Raw genomic sequence first — 18,013 nt, forward strand, 5'->3', positions numbered from 1 at the left:
TTTTGTAAGTCCTCATTTTTTAAAATGAACCCGTTTGTATAAAAGTAAAATAAGCAGTTATGTTTTTCCCATTATATAATTGGTTCGTTAATACAATTAGAAATTAGCATGGATTATTTGATCATTTCAGTTAATTTTATATACAGTATTAAAGTTTGAGGTGATCAAACATTTTTATGTCGTATTTAATTCAATTGGTTAAATAATTATGAATAAATCAAATAGATTATATCATGTCTCATGTAAAAAAATAAAATCATCTTAATTTACCAGTGCTGTAATGTAAAATAGTGAAAGAATTTGACTTTAAGATTGGGATGCATGTAATTGAATTTATAATTGATACATTGAGGACTAGAGTGGGCTAACTACATTTTTGTCAATTTTAAATTAAGTGCAGAAATGAATTGTGGAAAAACACTTTCAGATGAACACTGGTCGAAATCGACCTTTAGTTCCATTTTTGACATATAAGGGGTCGGCCATTATTGCACTTGACCTGATTCATCAGTGCAACACTGTTCAGAGATTGATCGAAGACTTGGAAAGTAGGTCGTGCTTAAGATTGGGTGCCCGTGCATCTTCATGTTAGTGTGAGTGAATTTTATTGATCATCGTTCACAAATTATTTACATTGTTAAAATACTGAGGCAGCCAACACATGGGCTGTTAAAGAGATGGTGCAGAAGTTTGTTCTTAAATAAAACATATATTTATTTCAAAACAAGCTTCTTCACTGAGAAAAAGAACCTTTTATTTATTGTTTAATGTTTGATGTTAGAGCTTTATTTTGTGCAGCAATTTGTTGTTGTTTAAAGCCTTCTAGAAATAAAGGTGAGTTGAGTGAAGGGATGTTTGGACTTAGACCAATATTGCACTAAACATTTTTTTTCTAATCGCCGTTAGTTCCGTTTCTTTCAGGTGACCCAGATGATACTAACTGTGATCCAACCTATAAAATGTAACATTATGACAGTAGCTCAGTGGTGGAAACAAATTTCATTCTATCGCATCAAAATTGAAATAATTATATTTGGGGGGGGGGGGGGAGTTAAAATCTGAGGAAAACTACAATTTCTATAACAAGTATCGAGAAGAAGTAATTATTGCCATATCAATCTCCCACAAAACTTTAAATCACTCTCGTGCAAAATGACTCCACTTGTCAGTGGCTCAATGAATACAAAAGAGTTCCTTGAAAAAACAGTAAATGAATTGGGGGGGGGGGGGGAGCTCCTTACCGTGTTGTCAAAGTTGTCCTCTGCGGCTCATGAGCAGGAGAGCGGAGGAAAGAGCCAGCTTTCAACACACGCAAGCACACACACAGGAGACGAGAAGAGGTGGAATACTGCCGCATGATCACGTCTGACATTTTATAGCGGGCTTTTGTGTGACGTGGTCATTGTGTGAGGAAGAGGAGGGGGGGGGGGGGGTCGTCAACGCCCCCTATTAACCCCCTCGCCGTCCCATCAAACCGCCCATCTATTATTAACACAATGAGGGGGCATCCTCATCATCATCACTTATCACTGTGTGAACACTCACAGGCGACCATTCTCACTCCCCCCACTCCTCCCCAAATTATGGATATTTTTATGACTATTATTATTATTTAATAGTGATGCCGTCTCCCTTTTTTTCACCAGAGCAAACCCTTATCAGGACGACTACTGGATGATTTTGGAAGATAAATGATGATGTCAATTTTATTTAGCTTTATCCTTATTTTAGATTTGTATCTGAAAACAATATTTAATTTGAGTTTTTATGATATAAAATGTCCTTGCACTGTACTTGCTCCTCACTGGACAGTGACAAATTTTCTTCTGATCAATCCATCCATCCATCGTCTGAGCCGCTTACCCTCACTGGGGTTGCGGGTGAGCTGGCGCCTATATTAGCTGACTTCGGGCAAGAGGGCGGGGCACACCCTGAACTGGTCGTCAGCCAATCGCACGGCACATATAGACAAACAACCATTCGCACTCACATTCGCACCTTTGGACAATTTCGAGTCTTCCATTAACCTCCCAATGCATGTTTTTGGAATGTGGGAGGAAACCGGAGTACCCGGAGAAAAGCCACGCAGGCATGGGGAGAACATGCCAACTCCACACGGGGAGGCCAGATTTGAACGCTAGACCTCAGAACTGTTAGGCAGATGTGCTAACCAGTCGTCCACCATTCCACCCCTCTTCTGATAAATATTTCATAAAAAGAATTCACTCACGCAGACAAATGTACTGGTCTATGTTTATCTATAAAAACACTCATTGGCAAGACCCCACCCTATCTAAGCTCTCTCTGCTCACCATGCATAGCACCACCAGCACTGGGGTGTTAATTAAGTTTTTTGGGGGGGTTTTTTTCTTGTCAAAAGGTGACGTTCCCTTAAACTGAGACATCGCTCTCTCTGATCCTATCGCGGTTGACGTGTGGGACAACCCACCGTCGCAAACACCATTACGGCATTTAATGTGGCCGCGAACTGCGTTTGAATCTGACCCGATTTGCCCACAAAAGGTAAAAGTAGCACATCCAGATTGACAGGTGAACAATGTGCGTTTTGTGCGCCGCTGTGGTAATCTTGTCCAGGCTCGCACATAAATTAGCCAGGAAACGCTTGTCCACACTTGCTAAAAAAACAGGCCTGGTAAAACCAATTGTCACTGTTTTTTGTATTTTACACCCTTCAAGTGTTGTTTGAAAGACGCAGCCTTCCGTGAGACTGTGTGGAGTAGGAATTTGCATAATCCGATTACTGGGCCGGGATTAGCCCCCTCGAGCCCGTTTTTCTGAATCAACCATTCATGGGCGTCGCCCTCGCGGCCAAGAGGCTGCACCTGCAGGCTCGGCGCCATCGCACTGACCTTCTTCACGCCGCTAATCTCCCAACATCAGTTTAGTGTCTTTTTCTTGTATCCCGCCAGGGTAAGACGTTGAACTTGTCGTCGTCTGTTCCTACGATATTTTCTAAGGACCTTGGTTTTTCTACGATTTGTTTTTCGCCGATTGTTTTTTTTTAATGAAATGTCCCAGTTTTCTTACACAGCTTTATTGAGCGTTTCTTGTAGGGCTTGGGAACGTGTCGTCACGCCATGTTGCAGCATGGATGTCTCGCCCGTTTTGAGGTTAGCGGTCTTTTGTTTACTATTCAGACCTGCCTCTATCTTTCCTCTCTCTGTATTTCTGTTAGCTAATCCGTCCCATGACCATGCTCGTCACACAAAACCCATACCTCAAATCATATTTTCGTGTTGGAAGGAAAGGGAAAATACCATTGTGTAGTATTGTACTTTGTAAAAAAAAAAAAAAAAAAAAAAAAAAAAAAAAAAAAAAAACATATGTAAAGAATTACAGTTTTAGCCACATTTTCTGCTTCTATCCAATGGACATCGTGTTGCTCCTTCTGGTCTGTCTTGCTTTGACCACTTAATAGACATACAAATACGATACATGAGGGGTGTCAAACTCATCTTTGTCACGGGCCACATCGTAGTTATGACTTCCCCCGAGGGCCGCTACGACTGTGAACCCATATAAACGAAAGATTACCTCATATAACTGCATACAGTATACACAACACATTGGTGAATAGCCAGTTTTGAAATCAGAAGCCTATAAGAACATGTTTTTCAACCATTACATATCTTTTCAAAGGGGGGATTGGTAACAAAGAAAATGCTTGCAAATATCTCAATGTTATTACACCAGAACACAATTTACAATTTTTATTTGCTTTCGCGGGCCACATAAAATGATGTGGCGGGCCGGATCTGGTCCCCGGGACGCCACTTTGACACCTGTGCTATACATGGAGATTGTCACAGTTCCTCAGTAAAATGCTGTAATATTATCACAGAGGATTAAGATTATCTGACAGTGAGAATTGTTATATGATCAAATCAGGTGTTTGATCCATGAAACTTTCCCAGGACTACCACGTCTATGCCTTTCTGTGACTCTTTCAGTCTCTGTGTTGCAAGCTGCTAATGACACTCTGCTCAATAAGATGTTGTTTTGGTCTCATGTCATGAAAATGTGAACATTGCAGTTGAGTAATTAAAATCAAAGAGCAATTAAACTCCCCCAACCACTACTTTTTTTTTAGTAAAGCATTATTTGTGCAGAATGGTGACTAATTTAAAACAAATAAACTACCTTTGTACAAAGGCTTCCCTCCTCATAAATGCCTTACCCCTAGTAAACCCTGCCTTATTCCAAAATGGAATTTTTTTCCCCTTCAAAATCTGTCAATTATCCAAAAACAACGAAAACACATACATAAATATTTACGCCCCAAATTATTATAAGTCTATTTGTAGAAATAAAGACCCCCCCCCGCCCCCCACACACACATAAATGCCTTAACCCTACTCAACACCTAGTAATCTGAACACCCTATAATGAAAACAAAAAATGTGTTCAAATTTGGGCAAATAGTATATACAAAAAACTAAATCTAAGAGATAAAATGTACATTTTTATTCATAGCCTTTGCTCACTACTTGGCACACCTATCTTTGGTCAGTTTTGCCCCTTCCCCATTCACAAAGTATACATATTGAAAAAGTAAAGCCCTCTGAATAGTTTCCCGATACACTTCACAGCGCTTCAATTTTTCCGCATTTTCTTATGTTGCAGCCTTATTCCAACTGGATTCAACCCATTGTATTCCCCCCCATCCATCACCTGTGTGTGTCACACACAGGTGATGGATGCTGCCGGACACTTTAACTGCACCGTGTGATCGGCGATAACGACGCGACCTTTACACAGGCGGGCCCTTTCCCACCGTACAATCGGCGCACCATTACGCCCGCTGTTTACCCACCGAGCCTTTAACACAGCTCTTCGGACTACCACCCCCCCTCCCTGCGCCATTAAGCAACATTGTCTCTGTCTTTTTTTTGCGCGTCACAGGCTCGTTAGTTGGTTATTGATGCCGGCCAGTCAGTGTGGGATGAGCTTGCTCGGACGCTCCCAGTACCAAATCCCCAGGGGTGGTCTTTGTCTGGAGGACTTGGGGGGGGGGGGGGATCATTCCTCAGGGAGCTGCTTGACTGCGCTGGCTGGTGAAGATAAGCGTTCTCTCTCCACATGGTTAGGTGGCGATAAGGGGATTGCTGCACTCCACACTTGAATGTTTTTTTACACACTCAGCTTTTTATTGTTTAAATGCACAAATAGAGTACACAAAAATATGATCGAAATAGATCACAGTGTTAGGAAACAGTGTTTAAATACTGCAATGCTGTCATTAATCACTTCTTGCAAACAGAACAAGTGAATGTGTGAAATATGTGTAAATAGTGGACTTGAAATGAACAGAATTTGTTATTAAAAGAGTTTAAGTCTGGTCTGTCCGTCTGTCCGTCCGGGCACCTTCTCGTAGCTCAGCCTGCTTTTCTTCGGAGGAATCAGTGCTGAAAAACACAATTATTATGTTTTAATGTTATGGAATATTTAAGATTCATTTTCAAAACGCACAAATATTATTTTTAAGAAAGACACTATGAACACCTTGTTACATGTTATGTTAGCCACCTACCTACCCATCTACTTAACTAGCTACCCACTTACAGTATAAACTTACCTACTCACAAGCTAACTACCTACTTTCCCATGTCCCTAGACCCCCTATACCAGTGGTGGGAAAACTATGGCCCGGGGGCCACATCCAGCCCGTTGATCATTTCAATTCGGCCCGCCAAAGTACAGAATCACCCAATTAATTTCAAAATCATGACTACATTCATTTGACCTTGTCCTGTAATGCCGAGTGGTTCCACCAGGTAGCGCAGTAGGTACAGTGATACATTGACTTGACTTTGGCTGTTCTGTTTTTACTCTGCTACTGCTCTGAACCCTTCTTCAACCACGAGTGGGCCAAAGAAATGAAAAGTCGACAGTGAGTGCCGAGTGTTTAATATAGAAGAGACTACTAAATACTTTTTCACTGAAGTCCGGTCAAAGGCTGTATGTCTAATTTGTCAAGAAACCATTGCGGTTTTAGAGGAATATAACATGAGCTGTCGCTTTTCTACCAATCACGCTGATTATGCTCACAGCCAATCAACGCACGAACTGATGGCTACGGCTCAACGGTTAAAATCAAGCTTGCAGGCTCAGTAAAACACCTTGATCTGACAAACTGCCATACAAGATTCAGTCACAAAAGATCCTGAAACAGCGCCACGGGAGCTGCAGATGGAACTGATTGAGCTCCACTTTAAGACAGCTCCACTGTCTTAAAAGAGAAGTTCAACTCTCAAACTGGATGAGTTTTATGCTTCATTAAGAGCAGACAAATTTCCCAAAATCCAGAAGATGGCACAGAGGATGTTGGTGGTGTTTGGCTCTACATATGTGTGTGAACAGACTTTTAGTGTGATGAACATCAACTACAGATCCCAGCTCAGTGATGAACACCTCAGATGTGTTCTGAGAATTGCCACAACAAAACTAACACCAGACTTTGATGCACTGGCAAAAAAAAAAAAAAAAAAGGTGACCAACAAAACAACACTGTTCCCATTAAAAGTAAATCTGAGTATTAACACTACAATACCTTGTTTGTTTGTTTGTTTGTTTATTTTTGTGATGTAAGCATCTGGTCCTGGCTTGGCCTGCCTGTCAAATTTTAAATGTCAATGTGCCCCCTGAGCCAAAAAGTTTGCCCACCCCTGCCCTATACCATTACATACAGTACCTAACTACAATTGATCTACCTATCTAACCTGCCATATACCCAATCTATCAATCTACCTACCTACTCACTCCCCATCTACCTACTTTCCTTCCTTCCTACGTAACTACCTATCTACCTACCCATCTATTTTCCAACCAGTCTACCTAACTACCCAAGCACCTACCTATCTACTAGGTCTGAATGATATGGACAAAATTTCATATCTCAATACTCATGCCAGATATCTCGATACAATACTGATTAGAACTCGCTGTCAGTCGTAAACATTCGAATAAAGTAACCGATAAAGCTCTCTCTAACTATAATCTACCTACAGTACTTAACCCATTTGTTTTCCTACCTTCTACTTGCCTACACATCTGGCTACCTACACATTTACCTCCAGAATCTAACTACCCACCCTTCTACCTTTCTCCTTTTTCTCTTGCTTCTTTTCTACCTGCCCATCCATCTGTTTTCATACCCACCTACCTACTGACCTTTCCACAAATCTACCCACCTACCTACTTACTACCCATGTCCCTACTAACCAACCTACCTACCGCTCTACTGTCCATATACTATAAATATGTGTGCTACTGTATCTCACCTGTTCCAGTCGAGCCAGCCACCTTTTCACTCCTCTTCCTCTCTTGTCCCATCCAGTATCTTGATCCATAGTTAGCGGACAATCTCCCTCTGAGGTGTGAACCTCTATCAGTCGGGCCTCCTCTCCACAGCGGGCCTTGTGAAGGCGGGCTGAGGCGGCCGAAGGTGGAATCCAAGGATCCCAAACCTTGTCGTGACCACTCGCCGCTTCCCCTCTCTACCACCCTCCCCGCTGCTCCCGCGCGGCCCCTGCCACCAGTTAACATCACTTCCTGGCCCTTTCCGTCCTTCCACCGATTGGATCCGCCCCAGCTGCTAAGATCCGGGCTTTTGGTGGGCCACGCAGAGTAATAGGCAAAATCGGCAGCGTCTTCCTGAGAGTGGAAGCTGATATTCTCGCTCCCGGGGGCCAACAGGAAGCTGGGGTTGAAGCTGGGAAATGGTTCTGAACTGGGGATGGTGAGCTCGGGTGGAGGAGGAGAAAGAAGTGGATAGACTGGGCCCACCTGGACTGGACCCAACTGGTCTAGAACTGACAGGGCTGGAACCGACTGGGCTGGCTGAGCTTCATACAGGGAGGTAGCGTCGCTAAACAGCTGACATCAGAATAACAACAACATTAGGTACACCTACACGATCACATCCATCCATTTTCTCTAGCACGTGTGTGTGATGAATGCGATTGGTTAGTTCTGCCACATCCTCAGTTATAAGAGGGTGCGCAAGGGCTGGGCGATTATATGATCGAGATTGAAGAGTGTGATACATTTCCTGTCAATCTCGGTGATCAGCTGTGTGCGTATTTCCTCAATCTAACACGGTGGGAATGTGCGAGACAACTGCCAATCAGCGTTGTCCTTTTCCTGCTCTACTTCGGTTTGCAAGTTGTGGGAGAAAACAAAAATCGCGCCTCCCCGGCTGGCCCGCCCCGCAGTGAAATCTAAACTCCCGCTTCAACTCAGCCGTCGTAACACGGAGCACGCGGCCGGCCACTTTTCGCCCCTGCTCCAGACCGGTGACGGCCGCTCCGCAAGTTTGCAATGCCGGTTATGTGGCGGTCTCCAAAGTGACATGGAACAATGCTATTAATTAGCCGACGTGCAAGGTATGTTGGCCCCCTAAAAACCAGGCAAGACTGTATTTATTCATTTGAAGACTTACCACCCAAGTATTTGTGGAAAGAATCAAAATGTGAGCGCAGTCAGTACGGCCTGTCATTCACTGCACAGCACAAGTAGCATTAGCAGATAGCAGATAGCCACTGTGAGCAGTGAGGCCACCAGACCAAAGCAACAGATCAATCGTGTAACATTTGAATGTAGCAATAATGTTAATAGGGTATGTAGCATCATTACTGGAGATTAATAATGTTTACAATCCAAGGTGTTTAAATGATCCCCGTGGGGGACGTTTTTTTATTTTGTATCTTGTAGCTCCAAAAATACTCAGTACTTCAAACTAGTGGACTGTTATATTTTTCTGCATTTTAGTGAAAACTGTTCTTATATTTTTCAGTTTTGTTTGCCTTATTTTCTTCGTATGCCAATGTTATGTTGGGGTTACTGTTTTAAATCTTGACGATGAGAATTGTTGTTAACAAAAGGCGTTAATAAAATGCTGAACTACTCTCTAACTTCTTTAGTTTTCAGTACAGATGCTTTGAAACCCATAATTTAAGAGAGGTTTTTTTCAAAAAATGGTGATAATCGAGATCGGATGATATGAAAAAAAATTAATCGTGATCTTTTTTATTTTTATTTTATTTTTTTCCCAGATCACCCAGCCCCAGCACACTTGTGCATCCACATTATCTCAGTTGTTTGTTTGTACTTCCTTTCTCTAAAAGATTTTTTTTCAGTTGAGTTGTACAGGTTGTAGGTGACATTAATGGTGGAAAAGGTTTTTTAATGATTTATCTTAATCAAATTATTATTTTTTTTAATAACAAAACCTGGCATTTGAATAGGGATGTGTAGGCCTTTTCTATCCACTGTATTTGTATGTACAGTGGAGGAAATCATTATTTTATGCCTCACTGATTTTGTAAGTTTACCCACTGACAAAGACATGAGCCGTCTATAATTTGAGTGGTAGGTGTATTTTAAAAGGGAACATAAAATCTAGAACATCATGTAAAACAAAAGATTACAATTATTTCCCAATTCATTGAGGGAAATAAGTATTTGACCCCTTATCAAAACGTGACTTGGTACTTGGTGGAGAACCCCTTGTTGGCCAGTACACTGGTTCAGACGTTTCTTGTAGTTGATCACCAGGTTTGCATACATCTCAGGAGGAATTTTGGACCGCTCCTCTTTGCAGATCCTCTCCAAATCCGTAAGGTTTCGAGGCTGTGCCTTGGCAACTCGAAGCTTCAGCTCCCTCCTTAGATTTTCTATAGGATTTAGGTCTGGAGACTGGCTAAGCCACTCCATGGCCCTAATGTGCTTCTTTAGCCACTCTTTCAATTCCTTGGCTGTGTGCTTTGGGTCATCGTCATGCTGGAAGCCCAATCCACGACCCATTTTAAGTTTTCTGGCTGAGAGAAGGAAGTTGTCACCCAGGATTTCACGGTACAAGGCTCCAACGATTTTCCCCTCAATGCAGTGAAGTTGACCTCTGTCCCCTTTTCAGAGAAACCCTCCCAAAGCATAATACTTCCACCTCCATGCTTGACACTGGCGATGGTGTTCTTGGGGTCATAGTCTGAATTCCTCTCCCTCCAAACACAGCGAGTCAAATTGATTTCAAACAGCTCAATTTTTGTCTCATCTGACCACATCACCTTCTCCCTATCATTCAGATGTTCATTGGCAAACTTCAGACGGGCCTGGACATGTCTTCTTGAGAAGAGGGAACTTACAGGTGCTGCAGGATGTTAATCCATTATGGTGTAGTGGGTTACCAATATTTTTCTTGGTGACTGTGGTCCCAGCTCCCTTGAGATAATTAACAAGCTCCTTCCGTGTTGTTCTGGGCCGATCCCTAACCTTTCTCATGATCATTGATACCCCAAGAGTTGAACTTTTGTGAGGAACGACGGCGATTGACAGTCATTTTATGTTTATTCCAATTTCTAATTATTGCACCAGCAGTTGTCTCCTTCTCACCAAGCCTCTTCCCAATGGTCTTGTAGCCCATTCCAGCCTTGTGCAGGTCTATAGTCTTGCCCCTGATGTCCTCAGAAAGTTCTTTGGTCTTGCCCATGATGGAGAGGTTGGTGTCTGATTGATTGATTCTGTGGATAGGTGCCTTTATACAGGGAACAAGTTGAGATACAGTAGGTGTCTTTCATACAGCTAATGAGTTTAGATTAGGAGTATTTTATTAAATTGAGAGGACTACTGTGTGGGAGCCAGAATTCTTTCTTCATCAAATACTTATTTCAGTCAATGAAATGCAAATGGATTATCTTTTTTAAAATGTGATTTTCAGTTTTTTCTTTTAGATATTCAGTCTCTCACTGTTAAAATAAACCTACAATAAAAACTACAGTATGCACTGCTCATGTCTTTGTCAGTGGGTGAACTTACAAGATCAGTGAGGGATCAAATAATGATTTCCTCCACTGTATGTATGTACGTACAGAACTGAACAATGTCTTCAAAAATTGTTTCCATTTGTCACTTAAAGGTCCTTTAGTTCCAGAATTGGCCGCTATTATTTACTGGCGCAGTGGCACAATGCAGGCAGAGAATGGGACTGAAGTATTTCCACAAAGTACCAAGTCATGTTTTGATAGGGGGTCAAATACCAATTCCAATAGCCAATTCTGGAACTCATAGACTTTGCCAACAGCAGTTTAAGTGACATATGGAAACTATTTTTGGATACATTGTTCAATCCCGACAGTCCGTTTTATTCGATATCCATTATATCGGGGTCCCTTTTATCAAGGTTCCACTGCACGCACACACATATTAAGGCTGCAACGAATACCCCAGTATTTCGAGGACAAAAATGCTCAGATTTCTTTTCTGCCTCGGGGATCTGCTTATTTAACTCATTCACTGCTAGCTAGTTTGATATTATTTGTATATACAGTAGCTGCTTGTTAATAGCAGGAAAGAGTTAATTGTGAAGCTTGACAGAGAAACGCACGACGACAACGTGCTTCCGTCATCAATGTGAAGTGCACATATTTGATTCAAGGAGTGGGAAAATGGTGAAAATGCACTATTATAGTTTGCATACCGCATTAAACGCAACAAAGAAGAAGCAAAAAAGGAAAAAAAACGACAAAAGTCCAGATTGAGCTGAAAGGTGAACACCGAATTGCTCATATCTACCACAGAGCAAAGACTGCAACTGACTTGTTACGCTGCCATATTTGGATTTGTACAGCGTTGCAGTGATTGTGTGCATCTTTGAACCACAGTGAGTACACTATTTAGTGGCTTATAAGTTTGTATTGTGCTCATTTGTTGCAACGCTGTGTTTACTGCCTTTTTCCGTGACTATTTTTAATAATGTGGTTACATTTCGTCTGCTAGGAGCCTGTGGAGAAGCGTGCTTTAGAGGCGGCGCACTTTTTAGATGTTTGAGTATTTGGCACGTCAAGTTTGCCATAAGCTTGGCCATGCGTATTCCATGGCATTACGCGAGGCAGTCAGCCAACAATAAAGATAGTTTCACGCCGTTCCAAACTACGCATTGCTATTAAAATATTGGTTCATGTTATGCCACTGTGTAATTTGCATATAATTGTGCTTCCTCTCGTGGTGTCTTCATTTGAGTTTAGTCAGCTTCGTTAGCTCATAAATGCATAGCCATGAACCTATACTGTATTATGTTGCATGCTAAAATGCTAGCTTCTCAAGTTAAGTGCACATCATAAAGGCTGTTTATGCCTTTTTGTAACTGATGCCTTATGTTTTTTTACTTACAAGAAACGCTCAGTTTAAACTGAAATTGATTTATAATTGTGATTGAAATTGCCTCACTGAAAATGCTTAGAGACAGGAAAAAACAGTTTACTGGTTAAAGTGAATTTAAGAAAAAAAAGTTGATTATCTGAAAAAGAAAACCAATTGGTCACCAATTATGAAGTGAAATGGCTTATTTTTTCTTGTGTATTCATAACTGCTCTTTAACCAAGCAAACTACAAAAATAAAGTGCATTACATTTCTCTTTGAAAAAAAATAAAATAAATCTAATTTATCATAACACTCGATTACTAAAATATTCGATAGCTGCAGCCCTAATATGTCGGAGATTACTGTACATTCCTACACTACAATACGGCAGATTATTCTAATTATTCTGACACGACACCTCGAATGGTGCAGGTGCACCTAATGAAGTGTCCCAGCGGGTCTACCTTCAGCACCTTGCGCGGTACCTCTGGCAACATCTCCTCCAGCTGTGTCAGAGAGGCAGTCAGTAGCCACGGCAATGAGGGCGCCCTCCTGAGCATGAGCTGAGCCACCAGGGGGTTGACGCAGGGGAAGTTTGACAGGTGCTGCTCCTCCTGATAAACAAGGCAAAGTGTGTGTGGGTAAGCACATGACCAAGGTGAAGAGGTTGCGTGGAGCTCACCTGTGAGGACGTGACGGCCAGCCAGTCTCGCTCCAGGTAGCTGACGGGATTGCGATCACTGGACATCAGGTTGAGAAAGCAGATCCGGCTGACCCAGCGGGCCACTTCCAACACCTCCGACGCAATCAAGACCTGCCGTATAAGTAGTAACCTTTCTACTCTCATATTGCAGAAGAATCCATACAAAATGGACACGCTTGTAGCGGACACGCCACGCAAAGATGCCACCCTGCATCCCAGCCTCGCACTACCGCCGCTCCCCGCCGAGGTAGACTATTGCAGGCTGGCGGGATGCAACTTCACACGCAGACGCTAAATGAATCAACGGCCATGAACAATCAAAAACAAGACGCAGACATTTGCTTTGCCATGCCGACGCTAAGTGAATTACTGCTGCCTGACGCTTCAAAGCGGAGACCCAAGGATTCTGAGTTCGCCCCCGGACGCTAAGTTAATTAACTTCCCGCCAGTCGAAGGATTGCACCAACAAAGGCGGCTCCACCCTGCTGAGTACTGCGACTTGGGAGTTGGAACAGGCAACAGCGACACCCACGGGCGACGGAGCGACACTACAGAAATGGGTTCATAAGACAGTCTGTGACTCGACTGGGAGTTAATATTTTAAGAACTTTACATGAATGCCACGAGTGACTGTATTGCTGCAATCTTGAATGTCTAACGTCGAATCTGTTGTTAACTGAACCAGATGAAATGTTCCACCCCACACCACAAATATCACATGGAAAATAATCAAGTTCTCCACACCACACAACATTTAAAACATTGATTACAGGTATGAAAGAGGATTAGCGTGGAACAATGCAAGGTGAGGGAATTGTCTCGTTATCTTAAATCCAATAAATAATATTTGATTCTACTGGTTTTAAACCACAAAATAATCCTAAAATGGAAAAATAATGCCAAAAGGCGGTCCAGCCCCTCTGTGTATGCGAAGGTGATAGAATGGAGGAGAGGGGGGGGGGGGGGTAAATTCACCCTTTTCGTCGCTTCGGATGATCCCCGGCTCTCAAACTCAAAGTTTCTAAAGTGGAGCCACCTTCCGATAAGAGACTGATTAAAAAGGTTTGTGGTCATTTTGCCTCAAGTTAAACCTGTAAAAATTGACATTCTTCCCCTCATATATATCAAATAGCTTGATTTATAACGCTGTAATTTAAAATTACGATAACCCAGAAGTGACGCAGGCGCCGCTTCCAACTCATCGTTTCCTTCTAAATTAAGCACAATTCGTATTTCATACATAATCGCTACACCCTCATCTTTGTACCTTGACATCCAGGTCCTCAAGCTCCATGCCGAAGAGCACCAGTGACGAGTAGACCACCACCAAGTTGCTGAAGGCTTCACTCGAGAACCTGCACAATACAATTAACGTGACATTTGTAAATCTGATCGGGGAAGGATTTTGCTTTTGGGCTTTTTTTTGTTTTGTTTGGTTTTAGGAAATGGAAGGTTGGCAACATAGGAAGGGTTCTGGCAGAAATGTACGATATGAGACTTTGAAAAATGGGGGGAAAAAAAGCTGAATTATAGTACAGTGGAACCTCGATTTAATGGACTAATGGGTGGGAGGGGGTCATCCATTAAAGCCATTTGTCTTCATTTGAAGCACTTTTCGTGGCCTAAAACACTCAGTACAGTACAAATTTATTCTACATAAATATAAAAAATCTTGAAAATGTTTTAAAGTTTCAAAGTTTATCCAAACGTACCTTTAAACGTTGCTGTGATGGTCTGTTGGCAAGTCGCATTTGTGAGGATTATTTGTATTAATCACCAATCACAGTGCTTTCGGTTAATTCAAAATGTGAATAAAACCTCAAACCAAAATGTTCCAGAAAGTAAAAGTGAGGTTTAGGCTTTCTTAGGAGACAATTATTAGGCAATTATTGGTGTGCAGAATTATTTAAACACATTTTCCCATCTCACTTTTTTATTTTCATTTGTTTAAATCAGAATTATAAACAACTCAAAACTTTGCAATAGAAATTGATAGAAACTGATGCAGTTTGTTTCAAAACAAATCTGTTACCAATATAGCCACCTTTCTTTTCAATAACAGTGATAAGCTTTCCATCCATGGATTCTGTCAGTTTTTTTTATTTGTAGTTGATCAAGTTTTTCTGCAGCAGAAACCACAGCCTCCCAGACATTGTTCCGAGAGGTGAACTGTTTTCCGTCACTGTATATCTCCCTTTTAAGAACTGCCCACAAGGTCTCAATTGGGTTCAGGTCAGGTGAGGAAGGGGGCCATGTCATCAGTTTTTCGTCTTTCAAGCTTTTTATGGTCAGCCACGCAGAGGAGTACTTGGATGCATGTGATGGACCATTGTCTTGCATAAAAATCATTGTCTTAATGAAAGATGCAGACTTCTTCCTGTACCACTGCCTGAAGAAAATGTCTTCTAAAAACTGACAGTATGTTTGGGAGTTCGTTCCGAGCCCATCGTCAACCCAAAAAGGTCCAACCAGCTCCTCTTTAATGATACCAGCCCATACCAGTATCCCACCTCCACTTTGTTGGCGTCTTGAGTTGTAGTGGAGCTCTGGGCCCATGAGTGATCCAGCCACGGGCCCATCCATCCGGTCCATAAAGGTCACTCTCAAATCATCAGTCCATAAAACATTAAAGAAATCTGTCTTTAGATACACAATATAGCCAAAAGTATTTGCTCACCCATCCAAATAATTGGAATCAGGTGTTCCAATCACTTCCATGGCCACAGGTGTATAAAATCAAGGACCTCGGCATGCAGACTGTTTTCACAAACATCGTCAAAGAAGCGGTCGTTCTCAGTATCTCAGTGAATTCCAGGATGCTACCTGTGCAACAAGTCCAGTCGTGAAATTTCCACAGTCGACAGCCAGCTGTATTATAAGAACTTGGAAGCATTTGGGAACGACAGCAACTCAGCCACAAAGTGGTAGGCCACGTAAACTGACAGAGCGGAGATGCTGAGGCGCATAGTGCAAAGAGGTCGCCAACTTGCTGCAGTCAATCGCTACAGACCTCCAAACTTCATGTGACCTTCAGATTAGCTCAAGAACAGTGCGCAGAGAGCTTCATGGAATAGGTTTCCATGGCCAAGCAGCTGCATCCAAGTGCAATGCCAAGCGTCGGATGCAGTGGTGTAAAGCACACCGCCACTGGACTCTAGAGCAGTGGAGACAGATTCACACAACAGAAACACTTAAGAGAAAGTTAACTGTTTGTTGTGTTCGCAAGCTAACGAGATAGCATGTGAGCTAGCGAATTAAGAAGTTAAACAGCTTCCTTCACTGCGGCAAAGTCGTTTATAATGTCAGTGCCTCTCCGAGTTGTTGTGTGTGTTCGTCCCCAATTAGCACAAACAACGGAATGTTAACTGTTTATTAAGCAAAACCTCAATGGCACACATTCAGCCAATAGTTGACTACACCGAACGTCAATGCATTTGACAGGCGAAGGGCTCGTCTTCAGCGGACCAACCACCCAGTTTAACATGGAGACTTTTTCTCATTCTGATTGAAATCATTCCGATTGAAGATCTCTGGTCAACTGTTTAAGTGGCGTGATCTATAGCCGTAAAACATGTCATTGAGAATGTCATGTTATTTATCAAGATGGAGGTACGTCATCTATTCAGCACAGTAGTTGGGATTGTTTTTATACGTTTATTTAAAAAACGCTTGCTATAAAAATTACAAGTAGTTAAAAATAAGATCTCCGGCGCATACGAGCTCTGTCGGGAGCCACCATATTTATGCTGTGCGTATGAGATGACGTCACCGTGCATTTACAAATTTAGTTCTGATCGGTTTGGCAAAAGGAATTCCATTCAGATTTGGCCTGTTAATTCCGATTAAGGTGTTTATATGGAGCATTTTCATTCCTTTTTGGCTTCTAAACCGATTATAATCGGATAGAAGGCTTTATTATTTATTTCAGACCCAGGGGGATCCATATCACAGAGTAAAGAAAAACAATTTGAGAGAATCAATAATCAATCGGTGGCCGACTGGTTAGAGCGTCTGCCTCACAGTTCTGATGACCGGGGTTCAATCCCCGGCCCCGCCTGTGTGGAGTTTGCATGTTCTCCCCGTGCCTGCGTGGGTTTTCTCCGGGCATTCCGGTTTCCTCCCACATCCAAAAAAACATGCATGGTAGGTTAATTGATGACTCTAAATTGCCCATAGGTGTGAATGTGACTGCGACTGGTTGTTTGTTTGTATGTGCCCTGCGATTGGCTGGCAACTGGTTCAGGGTGTACCCCGCTTCCTGCCCGATGTTAGCTGGGATAGGCTCCAGCACGCCTGCGACCCTAGTGACGAGAAGCGGCTCAGAAAATGGATTGATGGATGGATGATTTAAAAGCGGCATCACGGTGAGCGACTGGTTAGCACATATGCCTCACAGTTCTCCGGTTCAAATCCCGTCCCTGCCTGTGTGGCGTTTGCATGTTTTCCCCGTGCCTGCGTGGGTTTTCTCCGGGCACTCCGGTTTCCCCCCACATCCCAAAAACATGCATGGTAGGTTAATTGAAGACTCTAAATTGCCCGTACGTGCAAATGGTTGTTTTTTCATGTGCCCTGCGATTGGCATGCGACCAATTCAGGGTGTACCCCGCCTCTCGCTCGAAGATAGCTGGGATAGGCTTCAGCCCGCCCGCAACCCTTGTGAGGATAAGCGGTACGGCAAATGGATGGATGGATTTAAAAGCAAAAAATAAAATGTAATAAATAACAAAAACATAATAAGGTCAGGCCTTAAAAAAACAACATTGTTCATCGTGATAGTTTTGGGGAAAATATATCGTCTTAGAAAAATTGGTATCGTGACAGGCCTAATGCTAAAATGTATTGAATAGAGTATTACATTATTTTCTCATGAGAAATAGTTCCCAAATGCTATCATGCTAGCAGTTGCTACCCTAACATACAGAAAGATAGCAACCAGCATTATGGTTAAGTGATAAGAGTTCTCCAATATTTTCCAGTTGCCAGGTAATATTTCTAATGAGAAGTGATAAGATCAAATGCTAGCAGTTAATGAAAGCAAGGTAGCAAGCTGAGTGATAAGTTATCCCCTTTTCACATGTTGCTTGATCCTGTTTTGAATAAGAACTAATGAGCTCAAATCCTAACATTGAAACAGTTCCTATGCTAACATAGTA

General features: G+C 42.3%; 1 protein-coding gene across 1 annotated transcript in view; it reads right to left on the reverse strand.

Annotated features, from left to right (window-relative positions):
- Positions 1 to 5,241: 5,241 nt before the first annotated feature.
- The window catches only part of LOC133400661 (protein shortage in chiasmata 1 ortholog), a 31,334-nt gene continuing 18,562 nt past the window's right edge, over positions 5,242 to 18,013 (reverse strand). The window contains exons 24-28 of the mRNA XM_061673525.1: positions 14,128 to 14,215; positions 12,840 to 12,971; positions 12,622 to 12,771; positions 7,302 to 7,896; positions 5,242 to 5,426 (exon numbers count right to left, since the gene is read on the reverse strand). Coding sequence (XP_061529509.1) covers positions 5,341 to 5,426; positions 7,302 to 7,896; positions 12,622 to 12,771; positions 12,840 to 12,971; positions 14,128 to 14,215 — 1,051 coding nt within the window. The 3' untranslated portion in view covers positions 5,242 to 5,340. The remainder of the gene's footprint in view (positions 5,427 to 7,301; positions 7,897 to 12,621; positions 12,772 to 12,839; positions 12,972 to 14,127; positions 14,216 to 18,013) is intronic.

Source organism: Phycodurus eques, chromosome 3, assembly GCF_024500275.1.
Source record: "Phycodurus eques isolate BA_2022a chromosome 3, UOR_Pequ_1.1, whole genome shotgun sequence".
NCBI classification, from domain to species: Eukaryota; Metazoa; Chordata; class Actinopteri; order Syngnathiformes; family Syngnathidae; genus Phycodurus; species Phycodurus eques.